This window comes from Dermacentor albipictus, chromosome 2 (genome assembly GCF_038994185.2).
Source record: "Dermacentor albipictus isolate Rhodes 1998 colony chromosome 2, USDA_Dalb.pri_finalv2, whole genome shotgun sequence".
Classification (NCBI taxonomy): domain Eukaryota; kingdom Metazoa; phylum Arthropoda; class Arachnida; order Ixodida; family Ixodidae; genus Dermacentor; species Dermacentor albipictus.
In genome coordinates this window covers 150,293,950-150,308,230 of record NC_091822.1, presented here as the reverse complement: position 1 = coordinate 150,308,230, position 14,281 = coordinate 150,293,950, and the positions used below count along the sequence as shown (strand labels likewise).

The window sequence follows — 14,281 nt, the reverse complement described above, 5'->3', positions numbered from 1 at the left end:
TGCACTTTCTGCATTTATTTTTTGGGGGGTGTCTTCAGTCAAAGCAGAGGAGGAAAATGTTTGTACATGTGCGAGGAGCGACGGCACACCTCTTGCTTGGGAAGTATTGAATCAAGAAAACAATCCAAAGCCCCGTTTCTCTGACACACAAAAAACCACGCAGCAGTGCTTACACAGGTTGCGCGTGCATGCTGGGTACTTTGAAGCTGATGGTTCACAAACTTCACACAGCAATGAATGTCAAAAAAGTTTTCGCCAGAGGTCAACATGTGGGATAGATGTCGGTAACAATGTGCGCGGTGACGGATGATTGGGTGATATCGCTGTGTGGTTGTGAAAAAAAGAAAACTCGGTGTTCGAAGTTTGTTCGTTGCGCTTCAGCAAAATTTGACCACCTACACTGGGTCCTTTTATGGCTTCTGCACTAGTCTGGAAAATATTTAGTTTATTTTTTTTAACAAACATTCTTGCGGATACGGACTTAGGTATGGGCCAGTCATTAATTCTACTGCTAAGAAACGTTGTATCTCGTATTGCGGGCACTTTGCTGGTGCAGAAAATAGCCAACAGGACGGCTTTCAAGAGTGGGCAGAGCTCATCAGAAAAAATTGCGGCGACGAACAACAAAATGGAGACATCGCTCGCTAACGACGTGGGAGGATTTCTAGCCTTGCCATTTGCCAAATTGGCCACATAGCCTATCGCCCCCATGTTTCAAGAAACTGCGAAGCGTTGGGCCTAAAGTTGGGAGATTCACACGTGGGCATGCCACCTACGGACAGGCATGCAAAGTAGTGCTGCTGGCAGCAAGCGAAGTGGAAGCTAACCCTCGCCCTTAGCACTAGAGAAGCCACGGAACATGTTCTCATAACTTCTCACAGATTCCATGCAGCAACGACAAGTTCAGTAGGGGAAAAAAATAATCTCAATTATATGGCAAGGTTCGAGACTTAAAAGGCGCCAAAGGAGGACCGTAACTTGTCCTGTGTACTTTCTTTGTTTTTAGTCCTTCCTGAGCTATGCGAAGTTACGAAGCCGCACCAAACTAGCACGATCACAGTGCTTGTCAAGGAGGAACTACACTTAGTAGAAATACGCAAAAGACGGTTGGAGGAATGGGGGAAAAGAAGAGAAAGGGAGAGAGAGAGAACCGTCATTATTGAAAAGCAAAAAGAAAAAAAAATAGTGCAAGCCCTGCGGAAGTTCCAATGAGCTGCCAAATTATCTTGCGCATCGCTAGGTAAAAATGCTGACGACGTCTCGCGGGAACTGCGAACGCGCGAGACTATCGAAAGAATCCTCACCGCATCCAAATTTCTCGACTCCTCCGCTTAAAGAACATTTCTAACGTCTCGTCTCTTCGCGTCTTGTCCACGTCTCCCTGACGTTTTGCCTCACAACCCACGTTGCTGCGAAACTGTCGGTTATTGCTGGACGTCGGGCACTCGTCAAAGCAGTTATACGGCGGTCCACTCCTCCGGTGGACGTCTCGATCGAGTCCTCTACGAGACGTCGCACGACACGCCCTCTACAACACGCGTTGGGCACTAGAGCTGTTCGGGTGTTCTGTGGGTGTACTTTCTAGCGATTCGATGCTCTCTTTCTCCGCTATCTCGCCTGCGAAACTGTCGGTTATTGCTGGACGTCGCACACTCGTCAGAGCAGTTACTCATACGGCGGTCCACTCCTCCGGTGCAAGTCTCGATCGACTCCTCTACAAGACGTCGCGCGACCCGCCCTCTACCGCACGTGTTGGGCATTAAAGCTGTTCGGGTGTTCTGTTGGTGTACTTTTTAGTGATTCGATCCTCTCTATCTCCGCTATCTCGCCTACGGCCGTGCGCTGATGACGTGGCAAATCGGACGATTGGGCAACTGGAAGCAGCGCTGAAGGAGCGAATAATTAACACGGGAAGAAACGCACAGGAGAGCCGCTGACTGACAGCTCACGTTAGGCAAAACAGCGAATACACTCAATCAACGGCACCTCTGCGAGCAAACCTGTACCGCAATCAAACAAGGAAATGGGAGAGATGCGACAATGAGAGGATATACGTAAAATCGTGGAAGCGTTTCACATCATATGTTTGTCTGATAGTTGCATGTCAGTTCACTGTTTTCCTTATTCGATTGCGGAATAGATCGGCTCCGTTGGTTGAGTGTGCCTGTATGCGCGCGCAGGTTAGCCTTATTTGTGGTACTTATGCGCTGTTTTTTCCTGTTAAAAATGTCAATTCAGCGCTTGTCCTGCGCGCTTCCTTCCACGTCTCTTTCGATCCCTTTAGCGCAGTTTCAAAAACGCCGATACCTTACATCACCACCGCAGTCAAGCCATTTTTTGTCGGCTAAATATCCAACAGTGTAGTGACGTACGCCTATGCAATGTTTAGTATTTATGCCCAATTGCGATGTGACCACTGCTATATACACACTCTCATAATGAGTTCTTAAATGCTCAATTAAAAGGTGTCCGTTGTTTTCAGCCTAGGGAGACCAAACGTCACGGCGCATATATAAACGTGAACGACATTCCACTTTCACGCGGTGCGCAGAAGCCACTTGAAACTTCTTGTCGCTCAGCAAAACAATCTGTCAGAGGTTAAGACGCAACAACTGGCTCGACGAAAAGCGTACAACGCGTGCGTCTTTACGTATTCTGTGATGTTCGATCTGCCGCATGCTACGCACGCGCTGTTATAGTGACAAGCGTTTTTGTAGGTGCTGCTACGCGGTTAACGCTATACGGTTTGTAACACGTGACTACAGACCATGGTCAATCGCAACATCCGGTCTGCCTCTCCGAAAGGGCTCGATTTATGCCTCGCTTGGTTTTCTTGTTATGCTTGCTTCAGCCATAGGTGTTGCGATTGTCAACTTCGGACGGGCGATGTCGTGGTCTGGTAAAAAATACGCTAGGGGGCGCTTTCGAGAGTTTTCGAACGGCGCGCGCTGTCTACGGTGACCCGCCATCGAAGCAGCTGCTTCCTCAGGCCCAATGTACGCCGAGATGAGTAGGATTTCGAACAGTGCTCCATGGTGGCTGAATGTGGCGCATTTTGAACACTGCGATGATGTACTCACGTGATGTGCAAAGAGAGGTCGGGAGGGTTCTGCCGCTACGCCAACTACACTCTGTGGCGCTTTGCACCTGTGCCACCTGCCTTCAGTATACAACAAAGCGTGGAGCTGCAGTGCTTTACAGAACTAAATACATCGCCGATCCGGGAAACTTCAAGGTAAATACCGCCATTTTTTGGGTCACTCACTATTATTGGTACACAACATATACGGGTGCCGCTTGTTAACCGCGAATCTTCCGATTTCACAAAATTCGAGGATTATTTTTTTCACGACTTTGCCTACGTACAGGTTGTTTTTGTACCCGACTAAACGAGCACGCTGGTCGCCAGGGATATCGTTAAAACCCTTGCAGGTGTTACGAAATTCAGTGTGACACAAATAAACAAAGAAACAAAACACTAAACTTCCGAGTCATCGCTTAGATACATGGGGTCTTCCGAGTACCACGCCCGAAGATAGCCCGCCACTCCAGCGATGTAAGGCCCAGCGTATGTGGCAGTGGCCGAAGACAGCTCAACATTCGACCGTATGCTAGCAATAAAGTTGGGACTGAAAAAAGCTTTTCGTTCTTGGGCAGCGCGTGAGTCAAATTTCTGAATATGTATTACGTTCTTTTTTTTTACCCCCTTTTATTCTTTGGTTTGAAAACGATTAAAATGAGTGTAGTGTGGTGAGTGCTGGTCAAAACGACGTGAAGAACGGGTTGGAGGGGTGTGGGGAAGCGTCAATGGTAAAACACATAATGTGCGCTCTCAAAAGCACGGGTGACCACACTGCGCATTGCAACAATAGTGCACCCCGAAGGGTCCAATTTGTCCCATGGCAACGTATATTTAACTTGGCCTGGCGTAACAAGTGAAGCGATTCCACTTCAGATTCTTTGCCCCTCCCCCGGTGACTTTTATCGTTCGCGCTCAATCTCCACGCTGCGATCATGGAGCAGAGCTCACTCCATTACGATTTTGGATAAGCAGTTGAAAACGATTCGAGATAAAGCAGTGAAAGCTCGAGCAACGGCGCAAAGCCGTTATGGATGTGGCAGGATGACCATTCTCATCCGCCGTAAAGAAACTGCTCAAGCTGCTAAAACTTTATGCAGGGGAAAAAAAAAAAACCTTGTTTTCCGAATCGAATCTCACGTTTTGACGAACTATTTCGTTATAGCGAAAGTTTCGATTTAGCGAAACTCCGCGGATTATTTCTCTGCGCGTCTTTTGTTACGCGCCGTCTTGCACGCGACCAAACGAGGGTGCTGCTATAGCCAGGGACAATCGTTGCACCTTTCCGGGAGCGCGTGTATGTTACAGTGCGGAAAGAAAAAAAAATAGAAAACAGAAAACAATAGAAACGAAGAGTGAAATCCGAGTTATCGCACGAAGTTGGTTGGTGGCTACATAGGCTTCAAAGGGATCAAGGTCTGTACGTCCACCCACACCGGGCAGCGTCCGTGGCGGTTCGAAGGAGGGGGGAGAGGGGGAGGCATTCTTCGCTGCTTCGATGATTCGACCGCTCCCGCAGGGCGCGGTGTTGTATTGCCAAACTGGAAGATTCGCGCACGTGGACACACGTTGACGTCTTCGTCATTCGTCTCACTGGACAGGGCCGAGGCTGTGCGGCTGGGCGACACCGCTCACTTCGGAGCCGTCAAGATTGTGACGAACTCTGCGAACGGAAAGGGGACAAAGAGAGAAATGAACACAAACTTAAACGATTCCTGAACGCATTTACTGCCACTACGGCACTCTCCCGCAGTGAAAACCACCATCTTGATTTTGATTTTCTGCTTCTTTATTTCCCTAGAGTAAGCGCGCTCCAGCAATACGGCGAAATGGTCAAGAAACCAGCGGTTATAGGCCGGGTATAACAATTGGGGTGGGTGGGGTGGAGGGAAGGCTTCGAAAAATAATGTAGTGTAGTTTAAAGCAGAAAGGATAATGAAAAGTGAAATACTTGCCGTAATGTTTTAATGTGAATCACAAGCTCTGTGATATCAGAAAAAGCGTTAATTCAGTAAATTTGTAACTTCGTTGTGATGCACACAACTTCCTTTCTCGGTGGTAGAGTGTGAAATGCAAGATACATGCAAAGCGTTAGCACTCTCAGATTCCCCATATTGTAAGTAGAATGCAACTCAAACTGCAACTGAAGGGGCTTGCGATACCTATCGTCTTACGCCTCTCTTGAACACGGTGTTGTCACTGACGTACAGTCGCGGACAGAATAAAATGGACCACGGGATCTCCGAAAACGTTCAATTCCCGAGCAGCCTGTAGCAGTAACCAGTAAAACTGCCCACGACAACGTTGTTAGCATATTCTAGCCGAGGTCCAAAATGCAAATACCAGATTGCGTTGTGAGGTTGCGGAGATATTCAGCTTTCTCTTAGATTTCATGGTCCGTAATATTCTGTCCGCGACTGTACATACGTGCTCGTATACATCAATCGCCGTATAATGTACAGGTTGAATAGGCATTTACGTGTTTTTTTTTTTTTTGCGCATGCTCAGAAAACGTTTCCGATCTGCGGACAAATGCTCCCGTGTGAGCGTGTGAACTCAATATCATGCCGCTGCGTGCAGCAATGGGTTACTAGACTCGCACAACGAACCACTTGCTGTGTCCTGCGGCCTTCGAGGCCCCAGCTCGTCTTCCGTCGTACGTTAACGTCAGCGATGACGTTATACAGGAAGCGTGCGCCTGTCTATAAAAGCCAGCAATTTGGGCGATTGTTCGTGACCATGCAGGAAGGGAGAACTAGGAGTGAGCATGCACGCAACACGATTGAAGCCGTACGAGTCGGCCCATGACGTGATCGTCAGGTCAGGGCGCGCGGTTGGTTTCATCGCTCCCACTCCGCATGCAGGCAGAGCTATACGGCAGGGAAGTGGGACAAGTGCGCATCGATTTAAAAACTCGCGGCCAATGTTCGCGGCCAAAGTTCGCGGCCAATGCACCGAGTTTCAGCGGTCACGTGATGGGCTGATACTGCGAAGAAAAAAAAAAAGCGGAGGAAACGGCTGCAATCACGGAGGGTTCGTTTTGTTGCGTGACGTGATAATGGCTCCATGCTAATTTATTTCGTTCCTTAGTGTTCATGACCATGTATTACTCCTGAGCAAAAGTTCGCGCGACATTCGATCCCACACCCTTGCATATCTTCTTGGTAACGGGAAAGTGGTGGCTTTAAATGCATCTAGTCCGTCCTGTCACTCTCCTATAGCTCTGTGACTCTCGGTCACTTCTGCCATACGCGCCCAACTCGATACACTGCCAGGTGCGCCACCGCGAAAAATAAAATGAAAGAAACCCGGGAATTAACGCACGTTGGCTACATATATAGCCTGATATAGCTTGACTACCCGCCGTGGTTGCTCAGTGGCTATGGTGTTAGGCTGCTGAGCACGAGGTCGCGGGACCGAATCCCGGCCACGGCGGCCGCATTTCGATGGGGGCGAAATGCGAAAACACCCGTGTACTTAGATTTAGGTGCCCGTTAAAGAACCCCAGGTGGTCGAAATTTCCGGAGTCCCCCACTACGGCGTGCCTCATAATCAGAAAGTGGTTTTGGCACGTAAAACCCCATATATTATTGATATAGCTCGACTAAACTAGAACCAGCTATATCTGCCAGTCTGGGTTATAGTAAGCAGCATACCGTCGTAGTTGACGAGCCCGTCTCCGTCGAGGTCCGCTTCTCGAATCATGTCCTCAACCTCCTCGTCGGTGAGCTTCTCGCCCAGGTTGGTCATGACGTGCCGCAGCTCTGACGCCGAGATGAAGCCGTCGCCGTTCTTGTCGAACACGCGGAACGCCTCCCGGAGCTCTTCTTCGCTGTCCGTCTCCTTCATCTTCTTGGACATCATGAACAGGAACTCGTTGAACTCGATCGTCCCGTTGCCTGCGACGGGCACCACGTGATCGTTACAGCAAAGTGCCACAATGTTGGCTGTTGGGCTCTTTGGTGATGACGCGTGGAAAACGCAGCTTAGCATGAAACGAAGTCACAATGACAAAAAGTCGTGTCTTCCCATGTACAAGGACACAAAGCAAGATCTCTTTGTCTCTTTACTGTGGCCTATAGTTTAACGATGGACTGTTTTCAATGACAAAGTGCCGTGTTGCTCGAAGCATTTTGCTGTAGCATTTCGGATAATGTTCCGACATAGGGAAACAGATAGTGTTAACGTGTTGTTAGGGACAAACCTCTCTTCAGTCGGTGCTTTCGTCTCCTGCTGCACATTTGCATTAGCTTAAACTCTCGTTATAACGAAGTCGCTATATAGGGAGCGTCATTAAATATGCGATGTATATCACTGCTGTGATTAGGATATCGTCGCTTTGTTTTAGAGCAGCCTAATTTCAGTCGGTGGTTCCGTGTCCTACACCACATTAGCATTAGCTAACGAGTCGCTTTATACGAAACGTCAATACATGCGACGTATATTACAGCTGCTATTATGATATTGTTACGTTGTTTGGGAGCGGCTTCTCTTTAGTTGGTGGTTTCGTCTCCTGCGGCACATTTGCGTAACATCCCAGGTAACAGTTAAACTCTCGTTATAACGAAATCGTTTTATATGGAACGTTATCATAGCCTGCGTATATTGCTGCTCTTATTAGAACACGGTAATTTTGTTCGAGATGTGTCTCGCCTACTTCGATCGTCCAGTTTACCACGCACACAAGTGCACAACATGGTTAACGGGCATAAGCTATCGCTGTAAAATAGCTGCACGCAACTGTACGCTTTGCTCGAACTTCATCGCCCGGCTTTCATCTCAGTATTAACGTTGGAATGAGAGATTTCCTATTTTCTTTGACTTTCGTGTGTTCTCTGTACGTCGCTTTACTCTTTCTTTGTTTCCCGAGGCGCGCTTGTTACTTAACTATACCTAACCGCATGACTATCTCTCTCTAAGGGTTCGTGACTTGACGGCATAATTTCCCATCAACTGACACGAAGGCATGTCGTCACGGTCAACATAGTACGTACGCACGCAAGAGCTCCGGCGCCGCTTGCGTGCAGCCCAAGCACTGCGTGGAGCGTGTGACGTCAGCGCTAACGCAAAGTGCTCACGCCTAACCACCGCGGTTGCTCAGCGGCTACAGGGTTGCTCTGCTGGGCACAAGGTCCCGGGTTCGATTCCCGGCCTCAGCAGCCGTGTTTTGATGGATGTGAAATGTATATAAAAAAAACGCTCGAGTGTATTAGGGGCACGTTACTGGACTCTACGTTGCCGAAACTAATCCGGATCCGGCGCTCCACTTACGGCGTCTCTCCTAATCCGCTGTGAAGTTTGCGGAAGTTAAACCACAGCTTACAAAAATTGTTGCGTTTAATGACCCCTCCCCTCATTTCATTTCATTTATCACCTTGAAGGCTCGAAGGCATTACACAACCTACGCACTATACCTACGCACGCACCCCTACCTACGCACTACACTAAAAATTTCTAACGCCAACAATTTTTGTCGCAAACGCAAATGATACTGTCGTCACTTTCACCTTCTGTTTTCACCAGCCATATCGGAAGCTGTGGACTACAATAGATGTCACGACAACAACATATGAAATTCGACTGCACCGTCGGGGTCACGTGTAGGACAGATGGACAGAGGCACATCAGCAGGCGAATGCGAGTACCTCTCGTCTCGAACAATCTCCATGGAACGGCGCCAAGTCAAGGAACACAAATAGCAAACACCGAGACAAGAGACAAGTGAGCCCTTGTGCGCGCGTCTCAGCGTGAATTCTTTGTTTCTCGTACGCTGGCGCTGTTCCTGATTGTTCGAGGCGGACAGCCGACCAGTGTGCATTACTAGTACCACGTTTTTCCAACTGCACACATCTTTCTTTAGTCCCGAGACTCCGCGAGCAAAAAAAGAAAGTTAGAGTTAAGCATGTTAAGTCTGATTATATTTAGTTACTGCGACAGCGGTAGACTGTCATACCAAACATCGTCACCTTCTTAAGCGCAAGGCGTTCTCGAGATACGCGCAACGTCGTCTTCGTCCACTAATTACAGCATGTGCCTGATGTGGCCTCCGAGATGCTTGCACAGACGCCACCACTCTCAGAGCCTGCGTGGCGCACAGAACTCTGCACATATTGCAATATCACTAATATATTTGTGCGCGATGGCTCATTGGCTTGCACTGTCAGGGATCACTATTCTGAACGTAGTAGAAATCCGCCACATTGTCGATTCCGCCATGTTGGCTACTCTAATTGGCCCAGATGGCTGCTATGTGTGGCTTCTCTGATTGGCTACAAAAATGCTGCCGTTGCAGGATGTGACAGAGCGGCGGAATTTTGCAGTGCCCAGAACAGACAAAACCAGCTCCCGAGTTCGACTACCCTTGGCTGTGTTGGTGGGCAAAGTGCTTTTTTTTTTCTCCTTCACCATGTGGCAAGCAGGGGATGAGAATGTGGCTTGGCGAGCACTTGATGTTAACGTAATGGAAAGGAACGATTGACAGACCAAACGTATAGTCGCGACATTTTAACTGCCGTCGCAGTAAAGCAAAAGAAAGGTTGGGAGATGGTTCGAAGGGCGCTTCGATTTGCTTCGCTACGGCAGGTGTCAACCTACGGTCTCGTGGGCCGAAAGTGACTCACCGTCCGTATCCACGAGCGTGACCATGTTCCGCAGTTCCGTCTCGGTCGGTCTCTGTCCCAAAGAACGCATGACGATTCCCAGCTCGGATGACGTTATGCGGCCGTCGGAGTCCTTGTCGAACAGCATGAAGGCCTCCTTAAACTCTGCGAAGACAGAAAGGAAGCGGAAAGAACGTTCAGTTATCGCCTGTGGCAAAAAATAAGTGTGGTGAAAGAGGGTTGCATTTCGTAACTGCAGTGAGCTTCGGCCTCACGATTGTAATGCAGCTTAGTTGCAGCTACAATAGCTGCGACTAAACGTGAGCTAAGTATACAGGCGGAGAAGTTTTATTGAAAGAAACTTCTGTGTAAATGAGGTTTAAATTGGGGTTCACAATAATGAGCTATAGTAACTTATAGGCTACGTAGGTAGGTCATCCTTCTTCCATCCACCTTTACCGGCACGTAACAGTGGGAAAACAAGTTGAACAAAATTGGTCAGTCGTTCCCATTCATGAACGAGGGTAAATCAGCCTTTTTTTGACGAGAGCGGAGAGTACTGTAAGCAGTCAGCACATTAAAACTGTCCACGCTTCCTTTCCCATAGACAGCAACGAATGTTTTTTTTATCAAACTCGAGCTCACGCTCATTTGTATCCTGTGATCATTTCGATTGGTAATAAAAGGAGGAGGAGGAATAAACTTTATTTGTGCACAGCCGATCTGAGACCTAGGCCTCTCTACCTAAATGACGGCCTCGAGCCCTTGGGCCCTGGCGGCATCTTCGGCCTGCTGGATTGCCTTGAGTTCGTCTTCCGGTGCGCAGCTGAGCAACGCGGTCTCCCACTGCTCTCTGGTCTTAATTATTTTATGCAGTGTGGGTGTACTATAGGACAAGCCCAAACCATATGTAATTTTTGTCTTTTCTTTTTCTTGGTACCTCACAAAATAATGTTCTGGCTTCTGCTTCTATCACGGCCGGACAAGTCTCACACACAGGAGGCTTGTGTCGCCCGGCATTTCTCGAGGCATACAGAATGCCACAGCGACGCGTGATTTTTCTTATGCGGAAGCATTTTGTGGCGAGAGTACCCCAGCAAAATCTGTCCGTCCCGTGACGCCTTATATCTGCAGAATAAGTGCATGATTTATCAAGTTAACAAATGTAATTGTTATAATATTGTAATAGTAGATCATTGGTAGCGTTAGAAAAAAGAACTGACCGGGATTCGCACCCTGGACCACAGCGTTGCAGGCAGATGTCAATGTAAGCTACATTGATCGGTAACGTTAAAAAAGGATAAAAAAAAAACTGGCTACGTCATCAAGGTCGCATCAAGGTCATCAAGACCGCATCAAGGTCGTAACAACAACAAAAAAAGGAAAATAAAGAAGAAAAATAAGACATGTTGGGGGGGGGGGCGGTGTTTCGGCTCAGTTGATACGGTATATCAGCAAAATAAATGCATACTTGGCCAAGCTGACACATATAATCGTTATAATAGCGTAATAGTACATGATTGGTAGTGATGGGTAGACATGCATAAGCTAGCTAAATGAGTAAGCAAAATCGAAGCAGCAGCCCTACCACAGAATGCATTAGTAGAGAATTCTCTGAATTGCTGTAGCACCTTTACGGAAAAAGAGAAGTGCCATTTCTTTTTCAGCATTGTCACGTTGTAGTGACAACAAAGGACCAGACTCTAGCACAAGTACTGAGCCACACCCGCCGCGGTTGCTCAGTGGCTATGGCGTTGGGCTGCTGGGCACGAGGTCGCGGGATCGAATCCCGGCCACGGCGGCCGCATATCGATGGGGGCGAAATGCGAAAACACCCGTGTACTTAGATTTAGGTCCACGTTAAGGAACCCCAGGTGGTCGAAATTTCCGGAGTCCTCCACTACGGCGTGCCTCATAATCAGAAAGTGGTTTTGGCCGCTGTTTCCAATTATAAAGTGTTCAAAAAAGCTTGTCTAATGAGATTGCTTGAACGACACGAATATAGCGTTGCAGATTTTCGAATGTACGGGAGCACCAGCGATTATTCTACAGTTGCGTGGTGATTAATGTATACATATGGCCGATGGACATGGACTCGTAAGTTTAGGTTCGACGACCGTGCTTATCGCTATAGCTGTGATCTGAGTGCTCCTCGTGGCCCTGGGCCCAAGTTCGCACAATAAAGAGTGGCATTCTTATAAAAGCAAGCTTCAATGGCTTTAGCTCGATAGCGTTCATCTGAATGCTTAGAAATGGAGAACTCGCTTTTCTCGCCTGACACTTCACCAAATTTGCTGTTGTTTTCTAAATTGAAAAGAAAAAGTTAAAATGTGTAGTGACTGTAGGAAGCAGACGTTTTTACATAGGCTGTCAATTTTTAAAATATTAAGTCGTTTAACACTGCAAAATTTCCTAGAAATTTACACACACACACACACACACACACACACACACACACACACACACACACACACACACACACACACACACACACACACACACACACACACACACACACACACACACACGCACGCGCACGCGCACACGCACACGCACACGCACACAGACACACACACAGACACACACACAGACACACACACAGACACACACACACAACTATTGCGCAAACTGTACCTAACTTATAATAGGTACATCTAAAGTGGACAAAGTTAATGTAACGTGCGTTGCTCTGTATTATATACCACTTATTTGTGAATGGGGCTTTTCAAAAACCTTCGTAAACATTGCATCTATCTATCTATCTATCTATCTATCTATCTATCTATCTATCTATCTATCTATCTATCTATCTATCTATCTATCTATCTATCTATCTATCTATCTATCTATCTATCTATCTATCTATCTATCTATCTATCTATCTATCTATCTATCTATCTATCTATCTATCTATCTATCTATCTATCTATCTATCTATCTATCTATCTATCTATCTATCTATCTATCTATCTATCTATCTATCTATCTATCTATCTATCTATCTATCTATCTATCTATCTATCTATCTATCTATCTATCTATCTATCTATCTATCTATCTATCTCTTCCCCCCCCCCCCCCCCTCCGGCACGCTACACAGCGATGCATAGTCCGCAGCAAGCGTGACGGATTTGAGATCTCCGGGTAGGACTGTCTGATGAGTCACAGCAGCTAATATGTGCGACGTCTTACTTTCCCTTTCTCTTTTGTTTCTCTTTCATTGCCGCAGTTGCGAAACTGCATCGCAAGACTTGCCCCCCCACGCGACCCGTTCATGAAAGCCGGCATACGTATGCGGCTCTCACGAAAAAAGAAAGGAATAATAAGAGAGGTGACATCCGGTCGTCGTGACCGTGATAGACTACAGGTGACGCAACAACACGTAGACCACGAAAGTGCGGGTCAATATTCGATCTGTTCTTTTTTTACAGCGGCGGCGGCGGCAACGTGAGGAGGCGTGGTCGATATCGGGGAGGCGCAGCTGCAAGAATCACGCATGACATTCAATCACATTTTAATAGAAAGTATATTACACGCTGCAAAAGTCAATAAAAACGCAACAGAATTTGTGTAAATACTTTTGTGAGGTCCGGTGAAGCATAAACAAATGCAGGTCGTATTGAACGGAGAGTATAGAAGTACCGAGCTTGAATACAGCGAAGCGTCTAGAAAAAAAAAAGAAAATATCGGCTATAGGGAATTACGTGCATCAGGTTATAGTGGAAGCGTGCGCAAATACTGACGTAGGTTTCGCGTAAATAGTTTCTTAAAGTGCGCTGTGGCAGCAGTGTGATCAAGACCATAGAAAACTTTCGGTCGTGCAATAAGTAGTAAATATTTTTATTTTGTCTAGTAGGTTAATATAGCTAGTGGTCTTGATGTGTTCAGATTTAATAAACTTGCCCCCATGCGACGACCTCACAACATTTTCTTTTGTTTCACTAAATAGTAAAATCTATTTGCCAAACATTTTAACTGCATAGAAAAGCTGGTGTCAGCTGGAGAGTTCTATTTACTTATAAGCTAATGTAACTTCTGTGGTTCCAGAGGGCTAAACAGGAGGTCGATGTGTGTGTGTAAAGATAGAAAGGTCTGTTGAGACGTTTAAAACGGCCTCTAGTATGACGTACGAGAGGACACAGTGAAGCGTTCCATTTCAAGAAAATTATTCCACTATGGGCGGACCGGACCTAGGACTTCTGAAGAGTGTGGAGAAACACCCTCACACCGCTTCTCTGTCCCTGATGTGTGAGTTGCGGGAAACTTCGAAGGTTCGTTTTTACAGCGAAGATGTATGTGGCTAAGGAATTTCCGTGGTCCACGAACAACCCACGAACTGGCTCGTTTGCACCCCTCGGAGCAACAGCGCGAACGCGCTCGTGCCACTGTTCACGCGTACGTCGTCTCCTTCCACGTCTGGGGCTCTGTTGCCGCTCATTGGTTAAGGGGGTATGAGGCGTTCATTGGCTATCGTAATCGTTATCATCAACAACAACTATCATCAGTAGCAGTGGCTCGAGCATCGTCTTCTTCTGCAGTGGCTCCATTGGCGTTCTACATTCCAGCGTAGAATTTCGTTAGGTGGCATGAACCATTGCTTACA

The 14,281-nt window shown here is 47.2% G+C and overlaps 1 protein-coding gene across 2 annotated transcripts in view; it reads right to left on the bottom strand.

Annotated features, from left to right (window-relative positions):
• Positions 1 to 14,281, bottom strand: part of LOC135899832 (calmodulin-B-like) — a 146,280-nt gene continuing 131,999 nt past the window's right edge. For both annotated transcript variants that reach the window (XM_065429194.1, XM_065429193.1), the window contains 3 exons: positions 9,700 to 9,843; positions 6,736 to 6,978; positions 1 to 4,742 (listed from right to left, as the gene is read on the bottom strand). In XM_065429194.1, coding sequence (XP_065285266.1) covers positions 4,711 to 4,742; positions 6,736 to 6,978; positions 9,700 to 9,826 — 402 coding nt within the window. In that variant the 5' untranslated portion in view covers positions 9,827 to 9,843 and the 3' untranslated portion in view covers positions 1 to 4,710. The remainder of the gene's footprint in view (positions 4,743 to 6,735; positions 6,979 to 9,699; positions 9,844 to 14,281) is intronic.